This window comes from Octopus bimaculoides, chromosome 13 (genome assembly GCF_046866305.1).
Source record: "Octopus bimaculoides isolate indiv1 chromosome 13, ASM4686630v1, whole genome shotgun sequence".
Lineage (NCBI taxonomy): Eukaryota > Metazoa > Mollusca > Cephalopoda > Octopoda > Octopodidae > Octopus > Octopus bimaculoides.
In genome coordinates, this window is record NC_142940.1 from 5,421,211 (window position 1) to 5,441,210 (window position 20,000).

Here is a 20,000-nt window from a genome sequence, read left to right on the forward strand (position 1 = left end):
TATTCCAGTGACACTTTGAAGCAACCCCATTTCAGCCATTTGTATTCACTAAGAATCTTAGGGGTAAAGTAAGAGTGAGAAGTTTGGATAATATCCACAATCTCAGTTAGTCTCCCTTGGGTATCCAGTTGAAACCTTTACTGATGGCTGGTTTTGAAGGGATCATCTGGAGGATAAGCCTAAAGAACCTCCCATGACCTACACATGAATTGTGGGTTACAAAAATAGATGGATTGATTAATTCTTAATATAATGAAATTAAGGCATGCCAGATGAAGTACTTAGTGGTATTTTGTCTGTTCTTGCATTCTGAGTTCAAATTCTGCTGAGGCTGACTTTGCCTCTCAGCCTTTCAAGGTCGATAAAATAAATACTGGTTATCAACTTAACTACTTCTGTGTATAAGTATAAAAACTGCATCCCTCTGCCTAGCCATGTTGATCCAGAGTGGCAGAGTAAGCTCATCAAACTAGTATGATTTCAAGCTCAAATTCACAGTCTCCACATTTGACTGTGACTGGGTAGAGAGAACATGAAGCCTTTGTCCCACAGTGGACAGAACATGGGCAAAAAAAAAAAAAAAAGAAAAGGATACTAAAATTATAACCCATTTTACTTAAGCATCACTAATAATTTATGCAGGGTCTTTTATTCATTACTTAAGCATTTAATGAAATAATTAGAAGAGATACAGAAAACCTAATCATAAAAACTTGCTTTGTTTTTAACTAGTGTTCTGTATATCAGTTCAGTAAGACTGAGAACATTAAAAAAAAACTAAATAAGCTTTCAATTCAATAGGAATAATTTGTTTCATTAGGTCTTCACTAATAAGCTATTAACGTTTCTCTCATATATATATATATATATATATATACACATGTCATCATCATCATCATCATCTTCATCATCATCATCATCATCATCATCATCGTCATTTAATGTCCGCTTTCCATGTGGCATGGGTTGGACAGTTTGACTGAGGACTGGCAAGCTAAATGGCTGCACCAGACTCCAATCTGATCTGGCAAGGTTTCTACAGCTGGATGCCCTTCCTAATGCCAACCACTCCGAGAGTGTTGTTGGTGCCACTGGCACGAGGGCCAGTCAGGCAGTACTGGCATCGACCATGCTTGAATGACAATGACCACGCTCATATATATATATATATATATATATATATATATATATATATAGACATGGACTTATATTTAATATAATCTAATATATTATACTAACATAGAACACTCACATACAGCACTTGGAGTTCCCTGCAAATCCAGGAATGTGAAGTTATCTGAATTTCAATCTATGATCAATATTTAATGCTACTGTTCATCAAGTGTTGCATGAATCCATTACCACTATGGTTAATGAATGATGGCATGTATATTAATTAACAATTAGATATCAAATAACTTGGTATCCATAGCTTGCTGGGAACACCATGTACTGTATGTGAGGGTTCCACATTATTTCTTATTCAAATATAAGTTTGAAAGCAAAGGCAACAGAGAGGAGTCACAACTAGATCAAATCTCCGTGTCATTTAAATGCATAAGTCTCTGATATCCAAGTGGTTAGAAAGTCTTAGCAGAAGGGCACCCAGGAGCCATGACCTAGATGTGGACTAGCCCCTTAAGAGTCTAAGAAGCTAAGGGCTGAAACACTTGCCTAAGGAAGAGGATTTCTTCTCTGAAGACCTTCTTCTCTTCACCTCTCTTGAGAGTTTCTTTTCGCTATTAAATATATTCCTTCTTTTTTTTTTCAATTATGTTGAGGCCTACTTTTCTCATTGTCAGACACATGGTTATTCATTAAAAAATTTGTGTGTGTATGTGCATTTGTGTGTGTATGTGCATTTTGTGTGTGTATGTGCATTTGTGTGTGTATTGCTGTGCATTTGTATGTTTGTGTATGTGTTGCTGTGTGTATGTGTTTTGCATCGTTATGTTGTATTCATTATTCATCAATAAATATTTGTCTGTCTCACATGTTAAATGTATCCGTCATTGTTGATATTCTGTAACGTGTACCTGCACTTTTGCACTGATATGTGTCTCCTGATATGCACACACATACACACATATAATTGCATGCACATACACACACATACATATTATATATGCGTGGATGTGTGTATTCATTCTTAAAAAGAATTATCTATGTGATTATGTGAATATCTGTATACATATGGATATACAAGTTTGCCAACTTTATGCTTTATTTCAAAATTTATTTAAACTTTTTTATATATCAAAGAATTACTTTAGCACATATATTGAAAAGCATCTTTAAAAAATATTCAAGTCTCACCTACATATTTTAAATTCAACATGAGTATTATTCTTTTCTTTATCAATTCCAACTCAATCATGTTAAGACATTAAAGAACTATTATTATTGCAATCAAATTTTCAATGATTTTAATATAAACTTTATAAATCAGTTAAAATATAAATCTTTTTTGGAACAGTGAGTTTTGAAGCACATAAAGCTATTAATAACAAACATATGTTAGGTTGAAAAACCTCTTTGGATGGAAGCACCAAAGTTGTTTTTGAGATTTTCTATCCAAAACAGTTTTTCCAATCCAGTTTTTACAGTTAGTTATTTGTAGCTTTATGTCTCAAAAGCCAATGTTCCAAGAAAAGAGTTATTTCACATTCTCTCAAAAGTTTTTTAATTCATTTGACATTAATTTAAGTCTATATTTATTCCTTCTTAAGTCTTTTTTTTTGTTTGTGTGATCTAGAATTTGATTTCCCCAATGTTTTGTTTCTGCAGTGTTGTACCAGCATTATATCTAGTCTCAAATTGCATATATTTGGTAAGTGATTGCATGTTTTAAGACCAGTAAACAAAAATGGTCAATAACAGAAACCTTTTTATTTATTTTTTTTTTTTTTTAGAAGAGCAATATTGGCTGCTGCAATTATTAAGCAAAACCTTATATTTATAACTTGTCTTATTTTCTTTAAAACCAGTTTTTCTTTTACCGTTTGGCTTTTTTAAAAAGATAGATATAAAAAAATGTCTATAGACTAATAATTAACCAAAATGTATCTCATTTACATATTCTTAAAACGAAATAAGTGCTTCATATCATGCTGGTAGCAGAAAACAAATAATAATGACTAGCCAATCAATTAATTAACTCCTAGAGCTGTAAATACTCTAATTAAAGTGTGATAATATTGACAGATACATTAAGTGACAATAATAATGAATTAATGACAGTGTGTTGTGTTTGTAGTTGCTGTTGGTACCTTATATCTGTTAGCTGTTTTTGTATCACTAAAAATTACTTACATAATAACAACACAGTATATTAACTTCAGTTTATTAATTTCTTAACTCCATCCTCTATTTAATTTAATTCACGTCTGTTATTCTTCTCAAATACATCAAATAACATTTTCCTTCTTGTTCTTTTAACTGAGATGGGTTTTCATATTTAAATATTTGTATGCTTCTATGAAAACAGTTTGATGTGTCCTATATATATATATCAAACTGACTTACCCACCCACTCTACTCTTCTTTTGTTCCCCTTTCTCTAACTCAAGGGTAAACACCCTGATACATCTTCACCACCATTGTCTTTCTCTTCCAACTGGAGTATCCATGTATATACCCTACCGCAAGGCATCTGTTCCCTTCCTCTATCATACTTTAACTTCTCTCATCATGTCGCATAAAATTATCCCTTTCAATGCCGTTTCCCCACTTCAGTTGAGTGGGGTTCTTTGAACCCTAAAATATAGGGTTGGGATCAAACAATTTACTTTCAAAACTGTTAACACTTGCTTCGATACTGTTGTAACTTCTATATTTTCCTGTGATAAAACTGATGCTCATAGTTTTCAGTATAATTGCACAAGTAAAGAAACTATCATACAGCTACAATTTCATATTATAATCTCTATAATACAACTTAATATAATACCTAAATGAGGACGATTGCTACAAAGAATAAAAAATGCAAATAATTATAACATTTCAAAAAAAGGAATCGGGGTGATAATAGTGAAGTTTTTATAAGAATTTAGACAGTCACCTCTGGTTTTTTGTAAAGGTGTAAACTTTATTTAGCTGTATTCTGGTTTTGATGTTTTTGTCTTTTCTTTTTCAACCTAAACTGCTGCAGACCAGCTGTTCAATAATATTAGTTTAAATTAACATAATGCAGTTTAGTTTAGTATTCAAAAATGATAACTTCACAATAAAATAACTAATAATATCTGAGAGATTATGGAAACAAATTTGACTACATTGTATGATTTAAAAATACGGATAGATTAAATTATGTGCTGATGAATGATTTAAAGATCAAATTGTGAAATTCTTAAAGAAATGATGGTAGAGTTTGAAGTTTTATGTCCATCATGCATTATCCAATTTTTAATTATCATATAATAAGATGCCAAGCTGGCAGAGTCGTTAGCACACCAGGCAGAATGCTTAGTGGCATTTCGTCCATCTTCACATTCTGAAGTTAAATTCTGCTGAGGATGGTTTGTCTTTCATCCTTTTGAGTCCAATAAAATATGTACCAGTAGGAAAAACTGTATAAATAATTAGTAGTGCCTATTTAGTAATGCAGGAGCTTTGAACTTTGTAAACTAACCAATCGTTGATGTACTAACCAACAACTGCTTCCAGAGTATCAGTAGTACTAACTAACGCATGGTTGTAATGGAAAGTGCATGGATCTTAAAAATTATGTTTTAATGATCAACTTGAAGAAATGAATAGCTACTTCCTTTTTTCTTTTCCTTTTTTTTCTTTTTTTAACATTAAAGTTAGAAATTAAAAAAATAAATCTGAACATTAAGTAATCTTATATCTGAGGTTTCTTATGGCTACTAATTCTTTTACAAATGCTAATGACCTCAAGATTTCTTTTTGTAATCGTTAACATATAAATAATATGATTAGAGTATATTTATATTTCGCCTATCGTTCAGCAACAGTGTTGTTTCTGCTCTCATAAGACTAAAGTAAGTATAATTTAATTCTTAGTTGAAGGATATAATACAATGCAGAGTGTGATATATACATACATGCATATATGCATGTGTGTATGGGTATATATAATATTATGAGAATATTTAAAATAGCATTTGTGATTGAGATGTATATTTTAGGGAATTTATAAATAGTATTTTCATAATATCTCTCAGATTTTATTTAGTTTTGTAACATGGTTGAATAATCTGTCAGCGAAACATTTCTCAGTCAATACAAATTTTACAATAATAGATTTGATCCTACTCCCCCATCAATATATGTTCTTAAACTTGTTCATTCTTAAATTCGTTTTTAAATAACAACCTCAATTTAGAATTTAAACAGTTGTCCTTAATCTTAAAGAAACTACAAATATCTTCTGGTATACAAGTCAACATAATGTTTAGTGTAAACATTCAAATGGTGTTCACTATCTTTCCAAACCCTGCTGCATTTCCCGTGGAATTTCTTGGACCCCTGAGGTCATCTTGGTGTATAAGTCGACCTACCATTTTTGACTGCAAATTTTGGTCACAAAAAATTTGGTTTGTATGCTGGAAAATACAGTGAAAGAAAATGAGAAGCCAAATTTTTTTTTTAAATTTCAAATTTACAGATGAGAAATTTTTTCATGTATTAAAGTTAAAACGGTTATGGAAAATAATCAGTGATAGTATTGATCTTTGAAAAATTTAAATGAAGAATAAATATAATTACAGTCGTTTGAAATATAGATTTTTTCTTTAATGAAGCAACACAAGAAACATTAATTTTCATAATTATTTTCCTTTGAAACTAAATGACACACTTGATGGAGTTGGCCATGTGGTATATTTAATGAAGTTGATAATTAGAGGAGAAAATTAAACTTTTTTTTTGTAATAGGCAAATTAGATAGATATGAAAGGGTTCAATTAACCAAAATTAAGTAAAAAGTGAAAAAAAATAATTAATTCAAATAAGCAAAAAAAAAATAAAGATAAAGCAAAAATAAAAATAAAGCAAAAAAGATTTCAGAAATAATGAGAAAATTTATTAAGAAATAAAACTGAAGGTTTATATAATTTATTGGTGATAATGAAATATTTTGAATAAATAGTTTAGTTGATGTCCAGGAAGGAATGCAAATGGTCTGTATCAGATACACAAGCACACACACATCTATACACACCACAATAATGATGATGATGATGATGAATAATGGTTTCAGTGATAATGATGTTGATGATGACAATGATGATGACGACGATGATGACAACATCAATGACAGTGATAGCAATGATGACCATGACAATGATGATAATGATGATGTTGACAATGATGATGAGAATGATGATAATGATGATGATGATGATGAGATGGAAGAGGAGGGGAGGAGGCTGATGACAATAACAACGACAATGATGATGGCAACGATGAAAAATATTAATTATTAACCTAGTGGCCCCCTCATGTTTTGGTGTTAATGATTAACAAGAAAAGCTATTAACCGATATCTAAATGTAAATAATGACTTTAACAGCTTTTAATTGTTTTAATTGTTGGAATGTATTGTTTGTTGATTGAACTTTCCAGCAGCAGTAGCAACAGCAGCAGCTTCTGGCTGTGTTGTGATATATTGATCATGTCTGATTAATATTTCTGCTAACAAACTAACTCAATCACTACTAACATTATTAATTTTTGTCATCATTTTTCCAATTACTGATCCTCTGTCGTTTGTTCTGTGCAATTAGAATCAGAGAAAATTTTGCAGTTCTATATTTAAGAGATGAGGAATTATTTACATTATTTACATTTGATGGATATTTGTCATCTTGTTTGTTGTTAACACAACATTTCAGCTGATATACCCTCCAGCCTTCATCAGGTGTTTTGGGGAAATTTCGAACCTGGGTTCTCATTCCTAAGGTAATTTTCAATGTTGTTATTATTATTATTATTATTATCATTATTATTATTATTCAGGTCACTACCTAGAATCGAACTCAGAATCTTGGGGTTAGTAGCCCGCATTCTTAACCACTATGCCATATGCCCATGACCTGAATAATAATAATAATAATAATAATAATAATAATAATAATAATAATAATAATAATAATAATAATAATAATAATAATAATATGACAGGCTTCTGCATAGTTTCTGTTGACTAAATTCTCTCACAATGAATTGGCTGGCCCAGAGCTAGAACAGAAGTTGTTTGCCGAAGGTACCATACAGTGGAATTGAAACCTAAAGCATGTGGTTAGAAATTAACTTCTTAACCACACAGCAATGCTTGCATCTAAAACATTTTAGAAATAATTTAACAGACAATGACTAATAGAGTAAACTGCTTTGCTCAAGGTCAATGCAATGTCTTTCCTTATTTAATTAATATTGAACATAAAATGGCTCATAAAAAAAAATTCATTGTAAAAAAAAATGATTTTTTCATAAACATGAAATAAAATTGATTTAAAATCAAAACGTAAAATATAAATAAAAAATCAGAATGTTCGTTGTAAAGACCTCCTTTGTAGTTAAGTGTCCATGACAAAATTACTAACAAATAGATTTTGGTGTATTGTAGTGTGTGAGCAGACCAAGTCAAAAAAAAATATATTAATTTGCGTATTGATCTCATTTTAACAAGATAACTAGTTCAATATTGATCTGAACTAATAGAAGACACACAAGCAAATAAAATCAAACAGACACTTGTTTATCTAACAAATGACGTCATTCGATTTGATTTTTACATTATTTGTTCGTTTCTATGTGTTTTTTTAATTTTATTTTTCTTTTAATTTTTGACTTTATATAACAATGTTTGGTAAATACAATGTGAAGAACGTTAAGAAATATTGTTACAATGTCATCTGCGATGTGTGGAATTTTAAGAATGGAAGAAAGAAGTGACTGAGCAAAATAAAATAGCCTGATTAGTTATTTACATTCATTGTTCAGTATGTGTGGAACTTTGTACACCCTCAACCTATCAAGCTCAGTATCTTCTATACAACAGTAGAGTCCAGTTAATTATATAGCTGTGAATGCAGGACTCTGTAGAAGTCTCTGGATGGGTACCACCATACAGGACCAACACTAGAACATCCAGCTCCCTTGGCTTGTCTGACAAAGCACACCACCTTCTCTTAATTATGACTGTTTTGTGAATATAACCAGAAGTAAATGCATGTAATATTTAATAAACAATGGTTCAGTTAGTGATGATCCACTTTGCTATTGCCAAACCATAGCCTAAACGACCACAATTCTAAACAACCACAATTCTTCATTGGCACTTAAGAGTAAACAAATATTTATTATAAAGATTTTTCTTTTTCTTTGTTTCCTTTCTTATTCTCCTTATAAATTCATGTTTTTAGTCAGATTAAAGAATTTTATCCAAGCTATTCAGAATTTGTGTGGTGCCAGATTTTAGCAGCCATAGTGATCACCTGATATTCCTAGTGTGTGCATGGCACCAGCTCTGATGCTACACCAAGGTGCTACATGCTATACTCAGCATCAATCAGAAGAAGCATGTTAGCAATAAACATTTATATAAGGGGTTGTCAGGGTTGAGTGAGAAGGTAGTAGTTAAAAGAGTGATGGTTACTAGTCACTGTCAGAGACACCAAGAAGTCCCTGACAGCCTGCTAGTACTATGGGAAGCAATATGTGGGCAGCAAAGAAGGCAGTGAGTTGGTAGAAACGTTAGCACACCAGACGAAATACTTAGCGGTATTTCATCTACCGTTATGTTCTGGGTTTAAATTCCGCCGAGGTCGACTTTGCCTTTCATCCTTTCAGATGATATACAGGTTCATGCTCAGAACTGGTTCTTTCACACCAAAATAATAATAATAATAAATAATAAATCTTAATTAATTGGAAGTGTTATCATGGACATTGTTTTGTCTTGGTATAAAAAGATGGCCTACAGCAAATATCCTGCTCAATACCACAGATTTGCTTGTCAGTTGTTTTACCTTAACCAGTTGAGCATGTCCCTTAGTGGCTGATGATATGTGCATCTCTGATCATGAGCAGAATTAGTGGGGGAGCATCATAGCCATATGCTGAGAGGAATTTTTTGGGGTTTGAATAATTCACCTTTGTAAACATGGGTGTTTTGCTCAACATCCTTAAACAAACCTTATTCAGGGACCTTTTGAGTGGGATGGGCTACTTGACCTGAAGAAAATTCTAATTGGGCCCCACATGCGAGGTCATGCGCTGTTTATCTTGATATGAGATCACCATGTCGTGCCCATATGGTTGTGATGCATGTGCCTAGTGTACCCTTATCAGACGGGTAGTCATGATGGGTATAATGAGCTTCGTATATTTTACCCCAGTGTCACTTTGATGGCATGCACTGCTCTCTCACTCAATGATAATATACTGACACAATGTTATTTCTAATCATTCATCTCTAATTTCCACACTATATTGAAGTCGAATCTTATGCAGATAAAAATATAATATTTAATTAAGCTTCGGGATATTTTCTCATTATTTATCACTAATCTACGAATTCTCCAGTCCTTGTCACGTGTAGGTGTGACCTGGTGCACGACTGAATCTATATTTATCTCTGTAAGTCTGTATCAGAAAACAAATACAGATGTATATTTATACAAATATTGGCTACTCATGTAATTAAATTATATGGTTCCTATTTATTTGCGTAATATTCATTATAATTGTCCAGTTAATATCGATTTCACATCTCTGTTTATTTGAAGTTCAATTGATATTTAATTATTATGTTTTATATAGATACATATATATATACATAGACATATATACATACATATATATATATATACACACATATATACACACACACACATACAAACATACATACATACATACACACACACACACACATATATATATATATATATATATATATATATATATATATATATATATATATATATATATATATATATATATGTATCTGTCAATTTATTTATCCATCCCAAATATGGAACCTTGTATCTTTGTTGGAAACTGGCTTTCTCCTCAGTGGAAGATTTATAATAATTAAAAAATAGAATAGACACACATGCACACACACACGCAGACACACATGTGCACATACACACACACACACATATGTATGTATGTATGTATGTATGTATGTATGTATGTATGAATAATCCAAATAATAAAAAGTCAAAAGAAATTCTTTAACACAAATGATTCGTTATAATTTCTGGACCAACTCTGCTTGCAATGCCAATTTATGCAAAAATCCAAAGGGAAAATTCATGTAATTTCTGGAACCCAAAAGAATTCAGGATTGAGTGCTTCTCTGGAAACACCCTTCCTCTGTACCTAACCAGGACTTAATGTAACATGATATATGTATAGGTGAATATATAATCTCTCATTTCTATAAGTACATTCATGCATTTATGTCCATATAATTGTTATATATCCCCTTACCCTTCTGATACCAATCCACTTGAGACCACCCTTTTCTATTTTAAAGTGATCTAAATTTAAACCTTCTCTGAAAATGCCATGCTATTGTATAAATTGTTCTAAGCACTAACTTGATAATTGCTAAGTTATTTTATGAAATTCTTCAAAATTTTAAAAATTGATTGACTCAAAGACAATGCATTTCATCATAAATGGTTAATGACTTTGCAGCAAAATGGTTAATGACTTTGCAAAGCTATCAGAGGTTTGCTGTACACTGTCCAGCTCTCTCTTTATTTACTACAAATGTTGGCTTAAATATTATATAAATAAATTATACATATAATGAAATAGTATTTTATAAAGAATTCTTCCTTTTCTAGCTGCTCACTTACAGCGTCTGTTACATCAGAATGGTAATGATTTCTTCTAATTTACTATTTCCTTTTCTGTGCAATAGTTCTCAAAAAACTCTTGGTAATTTCAAGGAATTTCTTTTTTTTTTTTTACAAAATACTATTTTGTCCACTAAATACACACAAGTTCACTTTACCTGCCTCAGCACTCAGTATGCAAAAACCCAGAACAAATGCTGAAGAATATTTTCGTGCAATGTTCTAACAATTCTGCAAATCTGTCACCTTAGATTTCTACTTATTTAATTGACCCTAGAAGAATAAAAAGCAAAGTTAACTTTGGCAAGTTTGAGCTCAGAATATAAAGAGCCAAAATAAATGCCATAAAGCATTTTGTCTGCTGTGCTAATTGTTCAACCAATTTGGTGCTTTCAAAGACAAGGTTTCCCTATCTTTTGTATTTTCTCCAAGTCTTAAATGAAACCAAATAGAAAATAGTGAAAGTTTATAACTTTTTAAGGTGTATATATATATGTATATATATATATATATATATATATATATATATATATATATATATATATATATATATATATATATATATATATATATATATATATATATATATATATATATATATATAGATAAATAGATAGATAGATAGATAGATATAGATATATATAGAAAGAGTGAGGGTGAGAGAAAAGAGAGATAATGAAACTGTGCTTTACATATGATTCAGAGAAAGTTTGCTGTCTCACCAAGAACAATGGTTACAATAATTAAAGTAATAATAGTTTCTTCTAAGGTGACGAGCTGACAGAATCATTAACATGTTGGGCAAAATGCTTAGCAGCATTCCATCTGTCTTTACGTTCTGAGTTCAAATTCTGCCGAGGTCAACTTTGCCTTTCATCCTTTTAGAGCCGATAAAATAAGAACCAGTTGCACACTGGGGTTGATGTTATCGACTTACCCACTCCCATAAAATTGCTGGCCTTGTGCCACAATTTGAAACCAATGTTTGTTTCTGCTGATGAGACACAAAACACAATTATTTATGGGGCAGGGGATCAGGAATTGAGCCCTTAATGCTAATGTGTTACTAGTATTATTTAGTATTCTCAAAAATGGTAAAATATGGAATTAGAAGAGAAAACAGGGAGAGAGAGGATAGTGAGAGAGACAGCAAACAGAACAATTAATGGCCTATAGAAATGTACCAGTCATCATCATTAATTATAATCATATTATTAATGACATGGTAACAAATTAGCTTGACTCGCTGTCATTTGTACTAATTCCACAACTCGTTCTCTTTTTGATGATGCTATTTTCTGTATTACATCGAAAAAAATATAAAAGGAAAAAAATTACAAAAATAACAAGTTACTATAGTAGTAGTAGTAGTAGTAGTAGTAGTAGTAGTAGTAGTAGTAAGATGAGACCCACATGTCTATTATTCTCTTGATATACTAACTTTGGCTTCCACCCCTTATGAGGACACCACAACAGTGTGTGTGTGTGTGTGTGTGTGTGTGTGTGCATGTGTTCCCCCTCTTCTGCATGGAGGTGGGGCATGCTGTGGCGGTCCAGATATGTCGCATGCATTTTATCAGGTATCCAACTTATTTATTTATTTAATCATTTATTGCATGCCCAAGTGTGCTGGAGGTGGTGGTGGTGGTGGTGGTGGTGGTGGTGCGGTTGTGGTTTGGGGGAGACACCCAGTGGATGTTGGGGCAGAGGGTAAACAAAAAGAACTGAAATGGAGGAAGGGGTGCAACATAGATTGTTCTTCTGTCTTTATCATAATGATGAACAGTCTGTGCAACACAGTATTTTGGGCTGGTGAGGAATATTGGTGCTGCTGCTAATTTTTCTGCATGAGTTATTCAATGTCCTTTTTTTCTTTTGGTGGTGATTAAGAATTTCTGAAGTGAACAGATAAAGATGGTGGTCTGTTTTACGATGGCCTTTCATAAGTTTACCGGTTGCATTGTTGAGGTGTAGGGCCATGGACAATAAAAGTCAGAGCCCTTTGCATGTCCATTTGGTTTTGCATTCAGTAGTAGTAGTAGTAGCAGTAGTAGTAGTAGTGGTAGTAGTCCTTGCAAACTGAATTTCCACAAGTTAGATTATCTCAACGATTATTTCGTAACAAAAAAAAAAAATTATATATATATAAAATAAAATAAATAAAAGGCTAATATAGGTTTAAAACTTTTTTGTTTTTTTTTCCAGATATAAAAGGAACCCACGTGCCAACAGAAGCTTCCTTTGATGAAGAAAATGGGGATAACCCTGGGGAAGTGAGAAGGGTTCCAAACCTACGTACGTTTCGACCCAATCATTGTCCCAAAACACTCAATGGTGACATTTTATCAAATACTTCTTCAACTGAATCTGATAAACTCAGCGCCAAGACTCCTCCTCCAAAACGGCCCACTTTTAAATACTGTGTCTCCAATTCTCTTGACTCTCCTTATGGAGGTCCAGCTACTGTACCCCGGGCTACAAATTTGACAGGTTTGCGTTATACATTAACAGAAAACTGCAAAGAGTATCCATACAATGACATATCGGCAGCCATGTTACCTGCTTCGGACAGTGACAGCATGGCATCAGATAGCTATGTTTTACACCACCCAGACAGTGGATCACAAATACAAAAATATATTTTAAAAGATGTCATTGTCTAAATTATGAAAAAAAAAAACTAATAAACAAACTAAAAAACAAATTATCTAACAAAAAAAAATGGTAAACCATTAAACTACAGAAAAAAAATAAGGATAAAATTAAGAAATTTTAAATTCTTTTTCAAAATGATAAAGATTTTAAAAGTAACTGCAATTATTTGGAAAAGTCAAAAAAAAAAAAAAAAGAAAAGAAACACACACACACACACACACACACACACACACACACACACAAACAAAAAAACAAGGAATCATTTTGGGCATTGTTTTGAAATAATGCCAAAATAAGTCATATTTCAAAATCTGAACATAAAGCAGACCTCTGTTTAAAAAGAAAAAAAAAAGAACATTGCTCCTCTCACCCCCATTCACTTTCTTTTTAATCTCTCCCATCTTTCTTCTCTCCACTTCAATTGTCTCTCTTCTCTCTCACTTTCTTTCACTCTCACATTTCCCCCTCTTTCGCTTTCCCTCTCTTTCTCCATCTCCCCCCTCCCTCTCTCTCTCTCTCTCTCTCTTTCTCTCTCACTAGAAGAATGAACTTTTGCTATGAGACATATAACAATATCACTCATTAATGTTTGAGAATTATGCCAAACATGCTGGGACTGATAGTGATGATAATGATTGATGATAACGATGATGATGGTGATGATGATGATGTTGATGATGCTGATGATGGTGATAATGATAATAATGATAACAATGATGATATTAATGATAATAATAATAATAATGGTGGCTATAGTAATAATTATATTTTTTCACAAAATGCAAAAACAAAAGTGAAAAAATCTGTAATGAGAAATGTAATAAGCTTGGAATTAATTAATCACCAACATACTGACTACACACGCCCCCACACCTCCCTCCCAAAATCTTTCAAAACATATAGGCTTATGTGTGTATATATATATATATATATATATATATATATATATATATATATATATATGTGTGTGTGTGTGTGTGTGTGTATGTCTGTATATATTTATATATATATGTGCATATATATATATATATATATACACATACACACACACACACACATATATATAGAGATGTTGATACACACACACACACACACACGCACACACATATTTACATAATAATACGAAACAAATATATACATGCATACACACACACTAACACAAACAATTATATATATTAATACTTAACAAACTACTGAATGGAACTAGAAAGAACAACTTTTATTATTTTTATTATTATTATTATTATTATTATTATTATTATTATTATTATTATTATTATTATTAAGGCGGTGAGCTGGCAGAATCATTAGCACACCGGGCAAAATGCTGAGCAGCATTTCGCCCATCTTTACATTCTGAGTTCAAATTCCACTGCTGAGGTCAATTTTGCCATTCAACCTTTCAGGGCTGATAAAACAAGTACCAGTTTAACACTGGGATCGATGTAATCAACTTACCTCTCACCTGGAATTGCTGGCCTTGTGCCAAAATTTGAAATCATTACTATTATTACTATTATTATTATTATTATTATTATTATTATTATTATTATTATTATTATTATTACCATGAATAGTATATATGGGAGTATTATTTCCATATGGTGTGCCAAAAAAAAAAGGAAAAAAAAAAACATAAATGTTTTAAAAAATTGTTTAGTCAGTAAGTAACTAGATTTATGCCCAGCCCCCAGCCCCCAGCCCCTCATCAAATTCTGTGTGCAAAGGGTTGTGTTATGATGCACTAAGCTACTGGTTTGCTTCCATCAGCTTCATATTATGTCATATTTTTTTTTCTTCATCATTATAATTTTTAATGCAGAGTACTATACATACATACAAACTTACATGCATAAATATGTCCATACATACTTACATATGTGCATACATACATACCTCCATGCATACATACATACATGCATGCATTCATACATGCATGCATTCATACATGCATATATGCATATATTAATACCTATAGGTTAAATATTTCTAGTATGCAAATTAGCAGTTTTACTGTTTTCTGAAGCTACTGGATTTGTTTTGTATATAAACAGTTTGGCTACTTATTTCTCTGAGATTGATCAACTGATGGAGACACTTCTAATGATACCCCAATAACATTCAAAAACCAAATAAAGCTGCTTGTCTTTTTTTTTTTTCAATCTATGGAGAAATAATTAATTTTGCCATGTTTGTATATTTTCTACATAGGTATATACATATACATACATACATACATATATATATATATATATATATATATATATATATATATATATATATATATATATATATATATATATATATATATATATATATATGCTTATATATGTACATACTGACAAATACACACCAAATTATTAAAAAAGCAAAACGAATATAATACAAGAACAACAAACGAGAGGGAAAATTTAAGCAAAAAAAATCATTAAGAAAAATGAATATATATGGCAATTTTTTCATTTTTTTTTTTTAATTATTGATAGCAATGTTGAAATAAGTGTTTCAGTTCCATATAGCATGCTAGAAATGGTTATGTTTGTTGGTTTAAAAGTCACAGATAACCGCTTAAATAAGTGAATGGGAAACATTTCCAAGAAATGATGTTCACTAAAGTGAAGGTTACAATTTTAAATGCCTATTGAGTAGGTGAATGTGTTTATATGCATATATTTATATATATATATATATATATATATATATATATATATATGTGTGTGTGTGTGTGTGTGTGTGTGTGTGTGTGTGTGTGTGTGTATGTATATGCATGTATGTATACATATATGTATGAATATGTATATGCATGTATATCTGTGTGTATATATTTGTGTGTGTGTATGTATATATATATATATATATATATAAGTATATATGTATATATGTATATATATATATATTTATGTGCATATATATATATATATATATATATATACATATGCCTATTTATATGTATACATGTATGTATATATATGCATATATATATATAAATACACACATATATATGTACTTATATATATTTATTTATATATATATTTATGTATACATATATATGTGTGTATGTGTGTGTATATATATGCATGTATGTATGTGTGTGTGTGTGCATATGATGCACACATTTGGGCAGGTCAAAATGCATAAGTGCTGAAGAATTGGATTCACTTTACTAAGTATAATTAATATACACATGTGTGTATTTGCGTGTGAGTGCATGTGTGTATTTGTGTGAATTATGAGCATGTATGCGTGTTAGAGTGCAAGTGTACTTAGAATATTGCTTAACTTTGATGTAATTATCCCATATATGGAAGTCATGGAAATGAAAGAAAGGATACAAAAAAATATAATTCATTAGTGTTTAATTAGTGTTAATTATTGATAGTTTATGCAGTGTCTATCAAAGGATGAACATGGTAATACACATACATACATTTGTATGCTTGCAATCTCACATATACATACATACATACATACATACAGACCAACATATGTATGCATACATATTCTCATTAACACACACACACACACACACACACACACACACACATATATATATATACAAGCCTGTATGCATCTACTTGCATATATACATACATATTGATATGCACCTACGTATACATACATATATACTCATAAATACACATACACATATGCATTGCTTAAATACACATGCACACACACACACACCAGCACATTCTTATGTACACCTGCACACATACACATTCACATATACATACACACACATACATTCGCATATGCACATTAATACACACAAAATATATAGACGAAGATATTTTTGACTGGGAATTAGAAATGAATGCAAATTGCTGTGCATGCATTTCATGTGAGTGTGTGCATGCATGTACATGTGTTGTTTATGTATGTGTGTGTGTGTGCATGTCTGTTTGCATATGTGTATATATGTGTGTGTGTGTAAGTGTGCACATGAGACTTTCATTTTCTTTTTCTTTTGAAGGGGGTCGGGGTCACCCAAGTATTTTGTGCCTATTCCAAAGAAACACTTAACAGATTTTCCTCATTCCTGCCACTCCGTTTTATTTTTCTTCTATCTTCAATGAGGATGTGAAACTGTGATATGTTCTTGATATTGGCACTTGCAGAAGGAAAAAAAAAGCATACACACAAGAAATTAAATAAATACAAACAATACATAATAATAATAATAAAAGAAACAATCAGTTAATGTTGGTTGTTAATTCATGGATCTGGACCTGGGGTTTTCTTCGTTTTTTTTTTTTTTTTTTTTTTTTTTACAGGGGTCAGGTGGTTGTTGAATCATCTGTTTTGAATTATCTATCAGTTTTCTGCTATGTATTCTTGGGATTCGGCTTTATTTGTAGCAACAACAAAAAAAAAACAAAAACACCCAACAGAGACGATCGATCAAAGATGATTTGTCAAAAAAAAAATAAATGTAAAAAAATTTAAAAAAGAACAACGGTACATATAAATGAAAGCTTAACGAAAAAAAAATGAAAAACAAAAAATAAATTATAATAACAAAGAGAAAGTGAAGAAAAAGATGAAGGAAGAAAATATTTTAAATTTATCAGAATTGAAAAAAAAAAAAATTGAAATAATGCCAGAGAATATTTCCAACAAATTATAATTTTTTTTCTTTGAGACTTTTTTCCTTTTTTTTTTTTTTTTTCTGAGAGACAGAATTTTATGACTGGACTGAGGATATCAATAAATGAATTGTTTGTTATATTGAAAAAAAAAAAAATAATAACATAATGAGTTGCTTGGAGACAGACAGATGATTATTTCAGATTATTACGTAACATATCATTATTGGACATACTTTTTAGTTTACCATTCTGTAAATAAGAAGAATAATGATAAAGCTATATGTGTGTGTGCATATGTATATATATATATATATATATATATATATATATATATATGTGTGTGTGTGTGTGTGTGTGTGTGTGTGTGTGTGTGTGTGTGTGTGTATGTATGTATGCATGTATATGTATATATATATATGCAAACGTATACATACATATATACATATGTGTGCATATATGCATGTATATGTATACATATACATATATATATATATATATATATATATATATATATATATATACATGCCATTAAAATGAAATATAAATGTAAATATCAAAATAGCTAGATAAACCTTGAAGTTATCTCGTATAATCCACATAATTTGACAGAAATTTAAAGGTACCTCTTGTATTTAACAGGAATCTTACTAAGGCAAGGATTTAAAATATTCTTCATAAATTTTCCGTTCAGTTCAAAAAGATCTTTATTTTTGCCTAGTTTATTGTATATATTCATATTCTTTTGCTTTAAAATTCAGGCCCTGTGGTTTAGCATAATGACTGAAAAAGGTGGGGATAGCATGTTGTTTTAATTAAATAAATAAAAAACTTAACCCAAAACTATAATTTCCCTTTAAAAAAAAGGATCCAATTCTTTCTTCAAAAAGTTCATGTACATACATATATACATACATACATACACACATACATACATATGTTTGTAAGTATGCATTTGTGTGATTGAGTAATGCCTATAGTCAGTACACATTTCAAACACATAACTGCCAAAAATGCTAACAAATTGTATGGTTTCTTCGAAATGATTTGTGATAGTTTTTATATAATTTTATTGTTAGAGCAGTGGATCATCACAATCATTAGACTATTGGATAAAATACTTTGTAATATTTGTTCCAATTCTTTAAGTTCTGAGTTCAAGTCCTACTAAGTTCAGCTTTAATTTCATAAAGTAATAAAATAATTACTGGAAAAAATTATTGTTTGGTTAAATCAATAGGCAAACTCTTAGTCCTAAATTTGTGGAGCTTATATTTCAGTTAGGAATTATTATAATTATTATATTTGTTACATTTAATCAGATGATTGGTAAAATCACTGGAACCTGGAACAAAATTCTTTACAGCATTCAATTAAGTCCATTTACATTTTGAGTTCAAATCCAACTGCGGTTAATTTGTCTTTCATTGTTCCAGGGATGGTAAAATAAAGTACAAGTCAAGTACTGGTGCCCTGCTGGCTTTGTGCCTAAAACAGAAATTACTATTATTATTATTATTATTATTATTATTATTATTATTATTATTATTATTATTATTATTATTATTATTATCATCAAGGTGGCGAGCTGGCAGAAACATTAGCATGCCAGGTGAAATGCTTAGTGGTATTTCATCTGTATTTACGTTCTGAGTTCAAATTCCGCCGAAGTCGACTTTGCCTTTCATCTTTTCGGGGTTGATAAATTAAGTACCAGTTGCTTACTGGAGTCGATCTAATCGACTGGCCCCCTCCCCAAAAATTTCAGGCCTTGTGCCTAGAGTAGAAAAGAATTATTATTATTGTTATTATTAGACAGCAAGCTAGCAGAAATGTTAACATGCCAGACCTAATGCTTAGCAGCATTTCATCTGTCTTTGTGTTCTGAGTTCAAATTCTACTGAGGTCAACTTTGCCTTTC

At 30.8% G+C, this 20,000-nt stretch overlaps 1 protein-coding gene across 50 annotated transcripts in view; it reads left to right on the forward strand.

Moving 5' to 3' along the window:
- LOC106872422 (protocadherin gamma-A3) overlaps positions 1-13,695 on the forward strand; it is a 430,239-nt gene extending 416,544 nt beyond the window's left edge. For 25 of the 50 annotated variants that reach the window (XR_016243938.1, XR_016243939.1, XR_016243954.1 and 22 more), the window contains one exon: positions 13,044-13,695. Coding sequence is in view for 27 of the 50 variants with exons in the window: in XM_089361416.1 (XP_089217542.1) it covers positions 13,044-13,501 (458 nt within the window). In the remaining 23 variants the exon portion in view is untranslated. Of the gene's footprint in view, positions 1-2,787; positions 2,831-10,826; positions 10,860-13,043 lie in introns of all 50 variants that reach the window. The other 25 variants (XR_016243944.1, XR_016243942.1, XR_016243956.1 and 22 more) reach the window with 5 other exon arrangements.
- The last annotated feature ends 6,305 nt before the right edge of the window (positions 13,696-20,000 follow it).